At 39.7% G+C, this 16,887-nt stretch overlaps 1 protein-coding gene across 1 annotated transcript in view; it reads left to right on the top strand.

Annotated features, from left to right (window-relative positions):
- Positions 1 to 6,462, top strand: part of Cped1 (cadherin like and PC-esterase domain containing 1) — a 262,923-nt gene extending 256,461 nt beyond the window's left edge. Inside the window, exon 22 of the mRNA XM_021164697.3 lies at positions 4,525 to 6,462. Within this exon, the coding sequence (XP_021020356.1) occupies positions 4,525 to 4,749 (225 nt within the window). The 3' untranslated portion in view covers positions 4,750 to 6,462. The remainder of the gene's footprint in view (positions 1 to 4,524) is intronic.
- The last annotated feature ends 10,425 nt before the right edge of the window (positions 6,463 to 16,887 follow it).

Raw genomic sequence — 16,887 nt, 5'->3', positions numbered from 1 at the left:
CCTAGGTAAATACTTCAAACATTTGCCAAGGCATATATGCCTGTGCCATTAACTGTATTGTTATTAACCATGCATAGTGAATTCTTTCCTTTCTAGGTAAGCATGCCTACTTTTCAAGAGTCATCTCCTCTGTAGCCCACCCTACAGCAGGGTTTGTGTGTATAACTAAGTTTTAGTCCCTGGTAGGGGTGTTCTGTGCACATCCTTTGTCCTGATTTCAAGGACTAAATCCTTCATTGACTTTTTTTTAATAGTTAATTTATACTGTTTATTGTCATTGCTCAAAGGCAACCTGACATTTGTTAGCTGTTCTCTTTCAAAGGAACACTACACTTGACACATCAGTTGGATTTTTAGCAGCCTCAAACGGTCCTCTGAATTCTGGGAGGATCCCAATTGGCTGGTTTCCACAAAAGATCAAAGGGAAGGAGCTTTTTTACTATACAGGTATCAAACATCTTCTTTGGCATAGCATTTTCAGCCCTTAAGAATGTGCCTAGATTACTTTTTCTCCACTTTAGAGGCTGGAAGTAAAATAAGATGATATGTTGACACTTGGAGACAGGGTAGCAGTTTGAACGCTGGATGCTAAATATTTACAAATCAGTTCAAAGAAATAATAGCCCTGTAAAGAGTCTCTCATGCCTACCATAAATTAGCACTGAGTTTTCTTAATGTACCCAGAACTATTCATTACATGGGAACAACATGGTGCCTGACCTTGTAGATCTAGTCCCAGACAATGTCTTTGAAGTCACTTCATTCTTGTTCCTACTTCAAGTATCTTAGACATGTGTCTTTATATAGTCCCCATGAGGGTAGGGACCAGATCTGAATTCCCCCATGTGTTCTCTAGCGCAGAGAACTCTGAATATTGAAAGGTGGGTATTACACAGAGGGGGTAGTCACTAAGTATTTATATATGAAATACTACCTTATTTTATTTCTCTTTTCTTTTCCATTGCGAAGGACTACATGAATTGTTGTTCACTTTAAGAGTTCAAAAATAAGTGCACCCGATAAAAATATAAGTCTTCCATGTACATTTGCAATGTGGTACATAGCTCCATTTTAAAACTATATTCTTGATTTTAATCCTATTTATTTAAAAGTGTTGGGCTGTCAACACTTATGGTTGCTAGATTTATATAACACTGAGAGGAATTTAGAATTTATTTCTCTATAAAAATGAAAACTATAAATGCTTTTTAAACTGTAGAATAAACATTGCTCTTTCCAGGTTGTAATTGAATATTTCATACATTCAGCTATTAACCTACATTTTAAACTGTATAGAATTCAATGGCCTTTATTACATCTTTGTTTATTTCACTTAAATGTGTGCATGTGCATGTGTGTATCAATCAGAGAACACAGTTTTCTCCTTCCATTATGTAGGTCCTGGAAAATCTATTTCAGATTGTCAGACTTGGTTGAAAGCACCTATACCACCCAAACTTTACAATCAAGTTCCAGAAAGTATAGCATTTAAGGATGCTCTCCATAAAGAAATGTTCTCTTTTAATGTAGGCAGAGACATAGTAATATAACGTGAAATATGCTTGGTAGTGTAACAAACATCGAGCACGTGATGAATGCTGGATTTTGTCCCATATCTGCATTGAAACCTCTCTGACCTCTAAAAATGGGCACCAGAGACCCACAGATATGTTCAGTTCAGTATGTTACCCCACAAAATCTTATATGCCTCACTCACCCAGTTATGATGAACTCCAACTCCTGGAAGTAGGAGACAGTGCTTTTCTATGTCCTTTGGGACAAGCCACCCCAGTGAGCTCAGTGATCATGAGTTACTCCAGTGCAGGCCACTGCCTTCTTGATGAGACTCAAGCTATAGATAAGCTATATCTGCAGTCAAGTGGAAAGTATGGTTGAGGTTGTTTCCCCACAAGGCTTCTTAGCCCTAGTAAATCATGCAGCCTGGCCAGAATATCTACCCATGAGTATGTTACAGGCGATGTGCAACTGAAGCCCTCAGCCCAAGCACAGGGCTCTCTATAAAAACACACTGTTATTCAATCCATATTTTCCTCCTGCTCCTTAGGGATCCTGATTCCAAGATGAGTGGCTTATCAAATCTTATGTATAAATATCCTGTTGAAAATCAGGATGAGGACAGGATTAGAATTGTTCCCTAGATGTTGGATTAAAAAGGCACTAAGGGGAGATATCCCTGGCTGGCATGACTCTGGAAGAGCAGAAGGAAAACTAGACAGAAGAGTCGTGTTTCTAAAGAACATTGAGGGATTCAGAGAACACAGCTGTACTTGGAACTTAAAGACTGTGAACCTTATGGTTCAATGGCCCTGAGTGCTCAGCATGCACCAGGCCCTGGGTTCAACCATAAGAATAGACACAGAGAGAGACACACGCAGATGAACACATGCACAAGCACACACACTTACACATACACATGCATGTCCGATACACACACACATGAATACATGCATAAACACACACATGCACCCCACATCACAGATAATAGGCTGTGAAAAGATGAGGATCACTACCGTTGCTGTTGCTCTGGTTACACACACACACACACACACACACACACACACACACGCCTGCACAAGCATGCACATGCACACACAGTGAACAGGACTCTGTGGGAAGAGGAAGGAAGCAAAGTTCCTAACAAACAAGGTTTACCTATTGACAAGGAGGAGTTAAGTCATGATCAGTTTTGAGGGAAGACTCGATTCCTACTCATGGAAGAACAGCTCAGACAGAAAGCCCAGCCCCCAACAACCAGTACTTTTGGTTCTCGGATAATCATGGTTATTTTCCTATATTGATTCTTAGCACGTATGCTAGGAGTTGACATGCATCCTCTGATTTCACAGTGCACTTTAATTCCCTGTGAAGCCCTGCTGGGGTTTATCTCCTCGTTTGTCCATGTGATCATTTGAGTCTGCAGCCAGCAGAGCATGGTTGAACTTAGTCATGTGCTATTGTAAGGGAGGCTTTCTAATAGTTTTTCTTAATCACTGATAGGCTATGGGAGAGCTTTCTCATTTTTAAACATCAGCTTTAGAACATATGATCATTTTCAGTAGATACATTTGGGTTTTCATAGTTAATGATTACATATTTCCACATAATACCTTGGTAATTTCCTGTAAAGAAATATTTCATAATGGTGAAGTCTTTTTCCATCCTGAAGCAAATTGTATGTGCTAGTGGTGTGGCACACATGACTACAGGGACTTTAAATGGATTTAATTCACTAGAGCAATTTTGAGAGAATTTCTGTATCTGTATATATTTTTGGCAAATCAAAATGGTAATAATTCTCTTTATTTGTCTGCATTCAGGATTCAGTATCAAATCAATTGTGACTTAAAAAAAACAACAACTGAGTTTGGAAATATAATATTTTATTATTCCCTAAAAATAGTTTTCAAAATCAAAGCAAGGTAAACTAACTACGGTGTGCCCAACCACACGGTTATTCAGGGTCCATTTTCAACAGCATCTAACAGTAGGAACATTGGTAATCAAGAGTATTAATTAGCCTGGCCTTCAGACACTTCTGGGTAAACCTGTCATCCCATCTCCCCTTTTCAAGACAACCTCAAATTATCTAAAATCTGAGCTAAATTATCACATTTCCCATTGAGCCATGGCAAAGCATTGATACTGTCTTTAGGTGAAATTTCTTTATGTCAGAGAACATACTGAAGTATGTATTTTGGGATACCCTATCTACATGTCTCACGAGTAGCAAATACAACAGGCTCAATTATTAAAACAACGTTGAAAGCATCATAGTCTTATGTTTTGTGATATAGATTTGCCTTTGTTTTGCATGTAATTAGCTCGTAGATGATCATAACAACTGCAGAAGCCAAACTTAAGACTCCATCATATTTTTTAAAATGCCTTTATTTTGGCTGCAGAACACTAGAAAAATATTATGTCAGGGTTTCATGCCGTACTTTTGTTTAAATGTTTCTTCACATACACTTCTAGAATGTTGTTCACTGATATTAGTTGAGGACTAAACTAAAATACAGAAGACCTGCAGGCAGCGCTGGTGCCTTCTCAGGCCTACCATACAGGAGTTCTGATACCACCATGTTGGAGTCGTAGAAGGACATAGCAGGAACTCCACTCTTGGGATGTGGAGTGTCTGCCCACGTCTAATGGCAAGCTGAGCTCTTCATCACAGTGCACAGGGATTCTTCCCCACGAGTGGATGTTTTCATAAGAGCTACCCAATCTAAGGGTCTGATAGAAGAAAAGCCAACTTCTCATGGTAGCGATTCTCATAGAAAGCAAACCCAAAGGTTTGAAAAGCAACAGGAATCCTAACTTAATCTCTGATTCTTTTTGAAACACAGGTCCACTAGTTCTTGTTATGTAAATCTTACCTGTGCCCTTTAGCAGCCTCTGTGTGGCAGCGATGCAGGGCAATCACGAAAGTCAGTTACATTGCTCTATGTGGTGTTCAGATAGCTGTGATTTCTGCACCCCTAATTTCTTGTTCTCTATTTGCAGGTAGTGAAATCAAAGTTATCCAGACAGCACCATGTTATCAAGATGAAAAGATCCAAGAACCATATTGTGGGGAAATACTTCAGTAGTCAAAGCAAACTAAAACAACACAATTCTGTCCCAAATCTTCATTCACCGTATCATGTCAGAGGCCCGATAAATCAGGTTTGTGCTGAAATCCTGCTCAGCAGAATGTGTACGAGTCAGAGGTCTGCGCAGGCCCCTTGAAAGAGAGCCGATTGCGCAGACTCCCTGGAGGAGAGCCAAATTCACTGTTGGAGATGAACCTTTCACCTCAACCTGAGAACCAAATGTGCCTCACACGTACTCTGCGATGACTGTACATTCACCAGCACAAGCGTGCACAGCCATGCACACAGCTCACAAAAGCACAATGTCTCATGACCGTACACACTCACAAGTGACCTTGAGTATCCGTTAGTTTCAGGTCGAAGCACAGAGCTATACGGAGATCACTTGAAGTGTGATCTCAAAGTATGACCACGTGGACCAGGTACTGGACTGCAACGATAAAAAGAAACACAGAAATACAACAGCATGGAGATAGGGCCGTGCGGGTTCTGTGCTCGCCTCTCCAAAGGTTCACTAATGTAAGAATGTTGAAGAAGCAAATACATTCCGCACTTAAGAAAAGATAGCACTGAAGTTCTCTACTGGGAGAAGTGGAGTACTTATGGTGGTTTGAACTTTGTGCATCCAATGCTTATGAAAAGCATTTCTTCTTATGCTTTTAAAATGGTACAATGGAAGGGAAAGAACAGGAGTGATTCTCTACAGTGGAATTCAAAAGAGCAATAGGAAGCAATGTTATATTTAACTCTGAGTTCCTGTGTGTTCCACAAAGATTCCCCCCACCCCTAGCTGCCTGTGAGCTTAGATGAGGAGCACAGTCTAAATGGATGGTATGCATAATTGTAAAGTGTGGGACAAAGTGAAGTTCCCTGTTTGTCACTTTGTGAATGCTTTTACTAAGGTAGCTTTCACTTGTCCCTATAGGCCTGTTTAATTTAAGACAACAGTTACATTTCAGATATTGTGCAAAGAACTGCAGAATACTCAAATGTAAAAGCATGAAGCATTACTATGTGACTAGTACCCATATTCTTCTGTGAACAAATGTATTTAATTCAAATTAGAATAGGCATACACGTTTTTTATGAAAATTGTGATATAAGAATGAAGTGTGCCTAATTCCATCATTGAAAACTTTTTCTTCCGCCTTTTTAGATACAAGATGGTAAATTTCCTTATTATACCAATTCTTTGTTGTGAGAGAACATCTCACTGCCATGGTGGGTTTTAAAGGATGATTTGGGCATAAAGAAAGGAAGCTGAGAGGAATAATTCAGTGTGTAGCTGAGATTACTAAATATACAAATACCTCAAGTTCATTGCCATAAAAATTAAAACCTATTGACCTATTGACCCATCAGTTATTTAGAATGAATACCCACCTCCTTCAAATGCTCTATTTTTGTATACATATATATTTTATAAGAACACAAACATGAATTTATATTTAACTGTTTAAAATTATATTTAAATACAAATATCACTTGGTATAAACATTATATGCATTTAGAAATGGACTTTTTGAACAATGGTACTGAATTAACTTAAAAATGAAATATTTTTCATATTTACACCTATATTCAAACACTGTTTTTATATTTTTCGTTACTTTACCCTGATATAATATGTTAGCAGTTGATGCAGCTGCTCCATCAGATGTCAGTAGACTGAGTATTCAACCACATTGTCCACGTAGTGCTAAGCCTTTCGTAACTCACTCTCCTGAGAACTCTGGAAACCCTCTGACTCGAGTCAGTCGGGCATTTTCCTGTTCACCACTAAAATAATACTAGATTTTGGAAGCCACTGTAATGTATTATCAATAAATGTCTAGCTGGTAATCATCTATGTTCAGAGAGCATCTTTTACCGTCCCTCTTCTACAACCGTTGTGCCATTTATTTATTTTACTTTATGTATATTTGAGTTCTGCCTGTGTGTATGCACTGTGTGTGTGTCACGTGAGTTCCTGGTGCTGCTGGAGGTCAGAAGAGAACGTTAGGTTCCTGGAACTGGACCTATAGAAGGTCCTGAGCCACCGTGTAAATGCCTGACAATCAAACTACCGTCCTCTGTCTGAACTTGTGTTCCTAACCATTGAGCCAACCCTTCAGCCCCTTACCTTTTTGTCTACTAGAGTTATACAACCACACAAAGACTGGCAACTGGTAAGGTGTATTGTCAAGTTGATCTTCTCACCTTAGAGAGTGAGAAACAGGATTGACTGAATAGTTACTTCAGCTCTGACATCATCTCAGCAATGCATGGGATGAACTCGCTGCTGTGGCCTAAGCCTTTGAATATATTTTAGTAACAAGTATTTCTCTTTATTTTCGTATGAGAAGGCACTGAAACTCTTTTTTTCTTGATCTTTTTTTCATTTACATTTCAAATGATATCCCCCTTCCCAGTTACCCCTCCACAACCCCCCAATCCCATCCTCCTCTCCCTCTCCCATTTGCCTCTATGAGGGCGCTCCTCCACCCACTCACCTCATCACTCTAGCATCCCCCTACACTGGGGCACCAAACCTCCACAGGACCAAGGGCCTCCCCTCCCATGGATGTCAGATATGTGTCTGGAGCCATGGGTCCCATGGAATCTTTTGTTGGTGGTTTAGTCTCTGAGAGCTCTGGGTGGTCCGATTAGTTGATACCGTTCTTCCTATGAGGTTGCAATCCCCTTCAGCTCCTTCAGTCCTTCCCCTAGCTCTTCCATTGGGATCCCTGTGCTCAGTCTGATGGTCAGAATTGACTATCTGCATCTGAATTGGTCAGGTGCTGATAGAACCTCTCAGGTAACGGCCATACCAGGCTCCTGTCAGCAAGCATTTCTTGGCATCAGCAATAGTGTGGGGGATTGGGGTCTGCAGATGGGATAGATCCCAAGGTGGGACAGTCTCTGGATGGCCTTTCCTTCATCTCTGTTCCATTTTTGTCCCTGCCTTTCCTTTGGGCAGGAACAATTCTGGATTAAAATTTTTGAGATGGGTAGGTGGTCAACTGGGGGGCCTAAGAAGGCATTGAAATTTTAGTGACTGTTTCAATCACTTAACGGAAGAAATTCTATTTTGCAATGGGTAAATAGATGTGAATACGTGCCTTTCCAAACATACTTCTCTATTTTAGAAAGCTTTAATTTGAGCAGGGGGAAATAGGAGTAGGTCTTTAAAAACACTTTTAAGTGTGAAAGTTACAGGAAGTGTATTGTTTTGAGTAAGAGTTGATCAGCATCCAATCTAAACCCAACGTTTAAAAACACATTTATAATATTACAAGTTAAGAATAACTGCACAAACATTTCCAAGCAGCTCTGTTGACACAGAGCAAGGGTCATGGGGTGTGCATATGTGTACAAGTGTGCATTCACATGTGAAAGGGGGGCGTGTGTGTGTGTGTGTGTGTGTGTGTGTTATAAGTGCAGTGTAGTGTTCACCTGCAACCAAGCAGAACCCTATAGAGATGCCAAAATGCACTCACCGTTTCTTGCTGAGTTGGCTTACACTGGAGTCATCCAACCTTTTTAGAATGGTTTCCTTTGTGACTAGAAGTCTTCCGCACAGAGGACTGGGTCTTACCTTAAAGTCTCGGGAAAACTTACCAAAAACAATTCTAAAGGAAATAAAGAAGAAAATAAAACTCAATGGTATCCTGCATCTTTCGTTGGTCCCTTTAGTTTCATCTCACTGGAAAATACCAAAACAAATATAAATATGGGTGTAAAATTACATTATCCAATAAAAATTCCTTTCACCATTCTACAGCTTTGGCATGGAAGGGGGAAAGAGGCACCTACTATTTTGAAAGTTTGAGCCAAGATTGCACTAAGCTTTATCCTTCATTTAAGTAAATGATGAAACAGAAATACAAGAGAGTCATCCAAATCTATACTATTAATATTACAGTTAAAATAAACACATGAAACAATTATTTCAAAAGCATGCATCTCAGCACAAAATGGCAATACCCAGCTCTCACCTTTCTGACTGGATCAAGGAATAACTGCTTTGCAAATGAATTTTGCTTTGCTTGCTTGCTTGCTTGCTTGCTTGCTTGCTTCTTGGCTTGTTTGATTTTTAGACAGCAGCTCCCTATGTAGCCTACCCTGGTTTGGAGTTCAAGATCTTCCTAATGAGTGCTGGGATTAAAATCATGAATCATCATGCCTGCCTGTATTTTTGTAGTGTACATTTCAATTTCAAATGCTTTTGATTGTTCTTGGAAGTGAAGGCATTTTTGATAGATCATTTCAGCTAGAGGAGTTGATCCGGAAGTTGTCAGAACTCCCACCCCTACCCCCAAAGACCTTAAGAAAAGAGGATTCTGCGCATGCCTGCAAAGGAGACTCTGTGTTTGGCAAAGCTTCCACAGTTTCCTATGGTCCGAGAGCCTTTTATGGTATTTTTATTGCCGCAGTAACTGTGTTATCAACTTCCATAGTCCTGTGATGACTCACTCACTTGGTGTACAGACAGCCAGACTCTTTCTCCCCTCACCAATACAAACCGTGTTCCTAACACCACAATCTACTTTTCTTTATGTTCACTGAAATTTAAAGCATTTGTTTTGTGGATCATTTAACCTCAGCACACTCAATAATACATAATCCATTTGTTCACTCTTACTAGGTATCAAGGGTAATCTGAAAGTCTACTTACAATTGTAAGTCAGCATACTTCATTAACTCTAATGGAAAGAACAACATAGCTACATTTAGAGACAACATTACTGCACATTCCTACCTGGTGGCAGTGGATTGTCATGGATATGTGGTGGCTGGCATCTTAACTACATCTCTAGGCCTCCACAAAAATATTTTTCATTTACATACTAAAAGGCTTTTTCTAAAACTGTGTAATACATCTTAGAAAATATTCCAGGTTTTGATTAAGTTATGAAGAGACATTTCCTATCTCAAACTAAGATTTTTGCCCCTCCCCCTATGATTTATGTATAATATCCACAGTGTTCACTTTGTTACAGGTAATAAAAGAATGTATACTTTTATTGCATAAAAAAGTAAATCCACAAGTCTCCATAAGAATGCCTAGATACATTTAAAGCAAAGTGATTATAATTGATTATGATCACATAAGCATACAGAAGGAAGAGGGTTTCATAAACTTAAAATGTATTTGGTTGGTTCTCAACCATGTAGTGGTTTTGCTTATTATATGGTTAGTGGGCACAGTGTGTCAACTTGAAACTTTTATCAAATGTAAGCAAATGGGACATGGTCCAGACATATTTTATATTTCCTTCCATTGTAGCTCCACTTGCTCTTACTATAAAAATTGATGGGTTGAAATCTTATAGAATTCATTTTCATGTGAGTATGACATCAAGGTTGATATTTTAATTCTCCTTAAAGTTTCTAATTTATATTGGGTCCATACTATACAAATTGTAAAGATTAGAAAATAAAGGTTTCTTTGCAAGTTTTGAGACAGGGCCTCCTTCTACAGCCTAAACTGGCTTGACCTCTTAATCTTCCAGTCATGCCCTACAGAGTGCTAAGGTTATAAATAAGACTATGACACTATGCTTGGCAGAAGGAAAGAGAGAAAGAAAGAAAGAAAGAAAGAAAGAAAGAAAGAAAGAAAGAAAGAAAGAAAGAAAGAAAGAAAGAAAGAAAGAAAGAAAGAAAGAAAGAAAGAAAGAAAGAAAGAAAGAGAGAGAGAGAGAGAGAGAAAGAAAAGAAAGAAGGAAGGAAGGGAAAGAAAGAAAGAAAGAAAGAGAGAGAGAGAGAGAGAGGGAGAGAGGGAGGGAGGGAGGGAGGGAGGGAGGGAGGGAGGGAGGGAGGGAGGGAGGAAGGAAAGAAGGAAGGAAAGAAGGAAGGAAGGAAGGAAGGAAGGAAGGAAGGAAGGAAGGAAGGAAGGAAGGAAGGAAGGAAGGAAGGGAAGAGAGTTTTCAAGAATCTTAAAATGAGCACAATAACCTTTCAGTAGGTGTGTGGACACAATTCTCCTTCAGAATATGAAAGGTCATTTGGCTTCCGGGTCATTTTTGCCTTACTAACTAAAGCTCTGAGAACATAATCCATGCAGCCCTTGTTAGTTGGTGTATGATATGAAATAATGGTGCATGAAGCCAGAACTGAATCCAGTGTAGCCCAGGACTTCACAATCAGCATGAAGTTGAAAGACAAGGAATCAGACCTTGCTCAGGCCTCAGGAGATCCTCAGAAAGACACAGATCATAATAAGTACCTTCCAGACACCTTGGCAAATGTTAGGTGCCTTTTCAAACCGTCCCCATAATGCGTAAGCCATTCTTCAAGGTCTAATAACCCCTAAAATAAAAGCATAAACAATCATTTGTGTGTGTGTGTTTATTGAGCCAAACTTGGTAACCTAAAACAACCAAAGAGCAGACAAATGTACTTTTAATTGTATATTATTTAATAAGAAAAGTAAAACATGTGCTATAATTACTCATATGGTCTTTGTCTGAAAAGCCTGAAATGACAGCTCATTTTGCACTAAGTTGGATCTCCAACCTCCAGCCAAACGGTCATGGCTTCAGGGCAATTCCAATTCTTGTTCATCTTTACCTTTGTCCTTGAGATTGAAGCTATTCCGCATTTCTCTGTGTGCATCTACTACATAACACAAGATTCACCTTAAAGTTTGTACTTTACATTCTTTCCCATGCCTTAATTGCATGTAACATGAAGTTTATGCTTCATGGGCTTTCCAGCTTTACTGTATCATAAAGAGAATTTATGAGCCTTTGTTAAAAATGACTGCCCACGTAATTGGCAGAACATGGGATTATCTGCAGCTTCTCTTTACAACATAAAATTTGCTCTGCATTAAGAATAGTATGAGTGGAATTGAACCTTTGTAACCTAAAGAAACTTAGTCATCGAATGGAACCGATTTGGATTCTCTGGTTTCCATCATGTGTGCATGGCCACTGGGGAAAGCCAGTTCACACATGCCTCACAAAAAGATGCATCTCAATGTTCTCAGTAGCTATGCAAAAACAGTAGCATGTTTTTAAAAGGGTGTGGACCTAACCGTCATCACAAGCTATTCATGCCAAGAACAGTATCCCTCCAATAGGATGGAGTATTCAGGGCCGTGTGACTGGTAAACATCCAGAATTCATTCTTGGCCACCTACCTTACGAATAAATTGATACCTTCTATGAATTATTTATAGAATATGAGATGAATCTGATACAGATATTGCCTCTCAGGTGTCTGTTTCCCAGAAGAATAGGCAATCTTCAATGGTCAATTGGCTTAAGTTGTGTTTTTCTGTTTCCTGGGATCATCATAAGTCTTTGATGTATTGTCTTCTTTGAAGTCAACTTATCTTCTGATGGATGCATCATTAGGCAGACATCCCCAGGAAACTGTTACTGAATAGAGTGGAAATAAATACCTTACCTCCAGCGTGGGCTCGTCATGCTGTGTCTGCAAATAGCCTAAACTACTGGGGTAAGACCAGACCTTCTCTGGTTTGTGTCTGGATAGGGTGTGTGTCAAGTAAACGAGTTTCTTTTAAAGTAATTATGTATTATTTTAAATGAAAGCATCCATACTGTGTGTGATGTATACATAAAGCATATATGCATATTGCCGTGTACATCCACAGAGCAATAGATAAAAATACCAGTTAATCTTGTCCCCATTGAATGGTTCTTAACATAGTCCTCTTAGTTTTGATTTATAGCAGTATGTAAAACCTTTAGAATAACAGACTCTATATCTCTGGATGCATTTGCCAGGGACTTGTCTGGGCATGTGGGGAATGTGAATGTAGGTCTATGCCAAGCAGTGGCAGTGCCTGTAGGGATGTGCTGGTAAAGCGTCTGCCAGATGCTCTCTTGAGAGGTGACAAGTGCCGGAAAAGCCACAAATCACCAGTATAGGAAGACAGTGATAAATACTAGACCAGCCACAGTGGTTTCACCTATGAACCTAGAATGAAAGAGAGCAGGTCAGTTTGGGGACCCACTGAAAATAAATGGATCAACGGAGTTGTTGATGAAACCATCCAGTAGCAATCCTGGTGATGCACATTGCCTTTTTGCCCCCTTGTCAGCTACTCAGCTCGCTTCTGTGCCCCTGACCTCATGGGATTCACACTGCCAATTGCTGAGATTGGTGGATGAGGACTGAGGTGTTGACAGCAATCTAACTGCATCCTGCGAGCAGAGGGTGACAGCACTATTAGGTGCAAGGCACTTGGCCAGAGCACAAATATGCAGCTTGTTGTGTTAAAATATAACCTCTTCCAAAACAAGGCTTTTTATTTGGCTTTCATCACAACTTATTCCCTCCCCCTTTCTCTCTCTCTCTCTCTCTCTCTCTCTCTTCTCTCTCTCTCTCTCTCTCTCTCTCTCTCTCTCTCTCTCTCTCTCTCTCTCTCTCTCTCTGTGTGTGTGTGTGTGTGTGTGTGTGTGTGTGTGTGTGTGTGTGTGATTCTACTATCCCAGTTTCATACTACTTATGGTATATTCAGCCCCAGTAAACAGTTCTTCAAGGCTTAGGATGGACCCACACATCTCTAGAATAGACAATATGTTAAACAGATAGAGGCTCCATAAATATTGTTATCTTGTGTTCTGTCCCCTCTAGAGCTCTCTCTTTGAATCCCCAAATATAGAGCAGCACTTCCTTTCTTTGTCCTCACTTAGGAATTAGTCTTCCCCAAGTACCCTTTGGCCAGTCCCTATTGCTTTTTCTGTTTAAGCATGTACTCCTAGAATGCAAGCTGGTAACGATAAAGACAAAGGGTTTTTCAGTTTTGTGAGATTTCCTGTCTTTGTTTTGTTGTTTGCTAATTCTCTGCTTATTATTTTAAGAATCAAGATATCATCTTCTTAGCATACAGTTTACACTTGTTATAGTTTATTTTAATTTCTGTATTTTTATTTTTATTGTCTGGATGTCTATCTGTGTCTAAGCACACGTGTCTGTAAATGCCCCTGGACCTGGAATTACAGGCAGTTGTATGGTGAAAATGATGAAAACCAAACTCAAATCTTCTGCAAGATCAGTATACACTCCTAACTGTAGGCTTAGATTTTTCAAAGTCTACTTTAATAAGGGTTCTCAAACACTTCGGCCCCCCTTCTAGCCCACCACCCAAAGGTAGGGGAGAAAGATGGTAAATAGGGCAAAGGGATGTGGTCCTGTTTAGAAGTAGTTTTAGGGGATGATTCCAATCTCTCTTGTCAGGATACCAGCAGTCCAGTTCAAAAAGTGTCACCAAACATGAATAGTCGATAGCAGAACAATCCAGCGCAAACAGCCAGGCCTGCACCGAATTGGCAAGAGTCAGCAGAAGTGACCAGACTAGCAGGAGTACCAGGAGAAGTTCTCTGCTGTGCATCTCTCTCAGTGAAGTGAAGATCATCAAAGAAGAGAGACCAACGAAACGTTGCATGGCAAGCAACGCAAGCTGCCCATCACTGTCTGTTGAACCCTACTTATACTCTCTCCAAACATCCCGTCTTGCCTCAGCAAAACATCATGTGCATCTGCATCACGGGACACAAACAGAAATTTCCACTTCACCTAACTTTTCAGCTATCTCTCCCAGGTTTACTCTTTCTAAAGTATACCATTCTGGAGTTGTAAAGACATTTATATCCTGCATTTAAGAATGGTTAAATAGTTAGCTTACTCAAAGTAATAACTTTAGAATGTTCTTTCACTTCTAAAGGAACCGTGGCAGCCATGCTCCTCATATCCTCTCTTCCATCCCCACACTTAGGCAACACTGACCTACCTTCTTTCTTTATGGATTTACCTAGCCAGGATGTTCATATGAATAAATTCATACAGTCTGTAACCTTTTACTTACTCTTTTAAGTTTTGATTTTTTTTACATACTATTTAAAAATTACTTGCTTAGTGTAGAAAGGACAACTAATTTTTATAAAATGAATGACTCGGTGCTCTAACAAACACTAGAATTTCCTGGGCTTAGAAATTGTGCTTCAAATAGAAAAGGCTTTGAGAATGCATTGTTTTGGAAATAATGTCATCACTCTTTGAAACCCTCGGAAGTACCAATTGCTGGTTCCCATTGTGCTATGGCAGTAGTTTGGAAAGATGTGTGCTTCAAACAGAAGTTGACTGCCTAGACCCAATGGGAATCCTGAATCAGAATAAGGCTTGAGGCTCCTATAGACATGAAGTGCCCCAGGCCTCCTCTTTATACCCCTTGCATAATCTGTTCATTGCTTATTGTGGCAAGAATGAATGATGCTTTCCCTATTCTACTCCTATCAAGACTTGAAAGGCTTGAGAGACACCATGCACGTGTCTAAATAAGTAGCAGGCTGCATACATCAGGATCAGACAAAGGTATTAAAGTTTTTAAAGAATGTAGAGTAATATTACTTTGGTTGTGGAATGCCAGGTCATCAGCTACCCAGAATTAGGATTATTAGAAGAAGCAGAGGGCATCACAATAACTTACCCCCACAATGCCAATCTTATATCAAGATCACAGGAGATGGGAGAGATGCACGACTGATGGCCTCATTCAGAACTGACAGCTTAACATGTGTGGGAAGGGAGCCATGCAGTCTTTGCTCCTCTGACATGTATACCAGTAGGGCATGGCTGCTGCTCTGAAGAAACATCTCTTCCAGTTTTCCTTCTCTACTGTATGTTTGTCAAATGCAGTATTAGTGTAGCAGCAAAATTCATTTCATGTCATAAACTTTCATTTAATTTTATAGATAGTAAGTCCTGACAGTTGCAAATCATGCTTAAAGAGAAGAACATAATGGTCCATGGACAAAAACTGTCCATATTGTAGTAATTTTGCAAGTAGCTGTTCCAAGTTAACATGTGGATTGCCAGCCATGTATATATAAAATACAAGTTAACGTCAACAGCACATTAACAATGCAACTGAATTTAATTATAGAATTAGAAGCACCATAGATGGAGAGATGACACTGACACTGGAAAGCACAGGTAAGGGGCACCTGTTTCTGGAAAGTTTCACAAAGGTATTTGCATCTTTCCACCCACCCATTTTATAATTTTTTGCAACAATGACTTAGTGCAAAGTTGGGGATCTTTTTGTACATTTATTCCTGAGATAAGTTGGCAGATATATTCTCTAGTAATCTATCTTGCAATTATGGGTCTGAGAAATACAAAGAAGACAGCAAAGCTTAAGGACTGTACTCATATTTTCATACACAACTATATATGGAATTAAAGAAATTGTGATCAGCTGGTTCCATAATGTGTACACAATGAATACAGAGATTCTGTATTCAAAATCCTATCAATTAAAGATACACAACTATATATGAAATTAAAGGAATTGTGACCAGTGGGTTCCACGAGGTATGCACCATGCATCACGTGATTCTGCATTCAAGATTCTAGCAATTAAAGAAATCACCTAAGTCAACCTTGAGAGTATCTAAAGATAACAATATTCTTGAGTGGTTAGAGGTCAGCAGACAGTTTACCCTGTAATAAATTTTAATCCCATATTCTCCCTCCCACATTTGGCTGAATTAATGCACTGAGCAAATAAAACGTTGGAGGTGGGGCTTAACTTTGAAGACATCTTGTCGAAATGAAGATTCCTCTAGAAGGAAGAAGCATCTGAGAAGCAGAGGGCCCTGGCTGCCAGGGGGCCACTGTGTGCTGAAGGTGCCCAGCTCCCCTCTGCAAGCTGAGCTTTACTGTCAGTCACAGTTGAGCAAAGGGTTTGGCGAGTTTCCAGTTTGAAGAATTGCTAAGGAGGTACAAATTACCCTAAAACTAATGATTTCAAGAGAGGAACTGGCTATACCCATTACTTCTTGGTATGCATTTAATGATATTCGGGCAGCCAGAAGAGCTAACAAAAGCTTGTCCCCTCTGTCTCTCCAGTTGCTGGTGTGCATCGCTGTCTGAAGCATTGGCTCTCCATCATATTTCACTGTCTACAACTATAGTTAAACATAGAAGACTGGGACAGTGGCCAGGGATAGGAAACATACAGAAACAGTCACTACTGAACTGCTGATGCAATTAAAAGCTGGTGTCCATCCTTTATGACCCAGTGAATATGAATAATCTTTGCTTCTTGATGCCGTCTGGATTGTTAGGCTTATTTGACTGATCCAGGACAGTCAGTGTCCCCTGCCCTCCATTCAGGTCCAAGGCTTCATGCTTTCTCCTCTGATAGAAAAGAAAAGTACCCAAGCAAATGTAGAGCAACGGCTGTCTTCTCTTAGACCCTCTAAACATACTTGTAAGGATATGACTTTGCCAGTCAATCAAGACATGAGTGGATAAA

The sequence above is a fragment of the Mus caroli genome, unplaced genomic scaffold (assembly GCF_978045245.1).
Source record: "Mus caroli unplaced genomic scaffold, Mus_caroli_1 scaffold_7, whole genome shotgun sequence".
NCBI lineage: Eukaryota > Metazoa > Chordata > Mammalia > Rodentia > Muridae > Mus > Mus caroli.
This window is presented reverse-complemented; position numbering and strand designations above follow the sequence as displayed.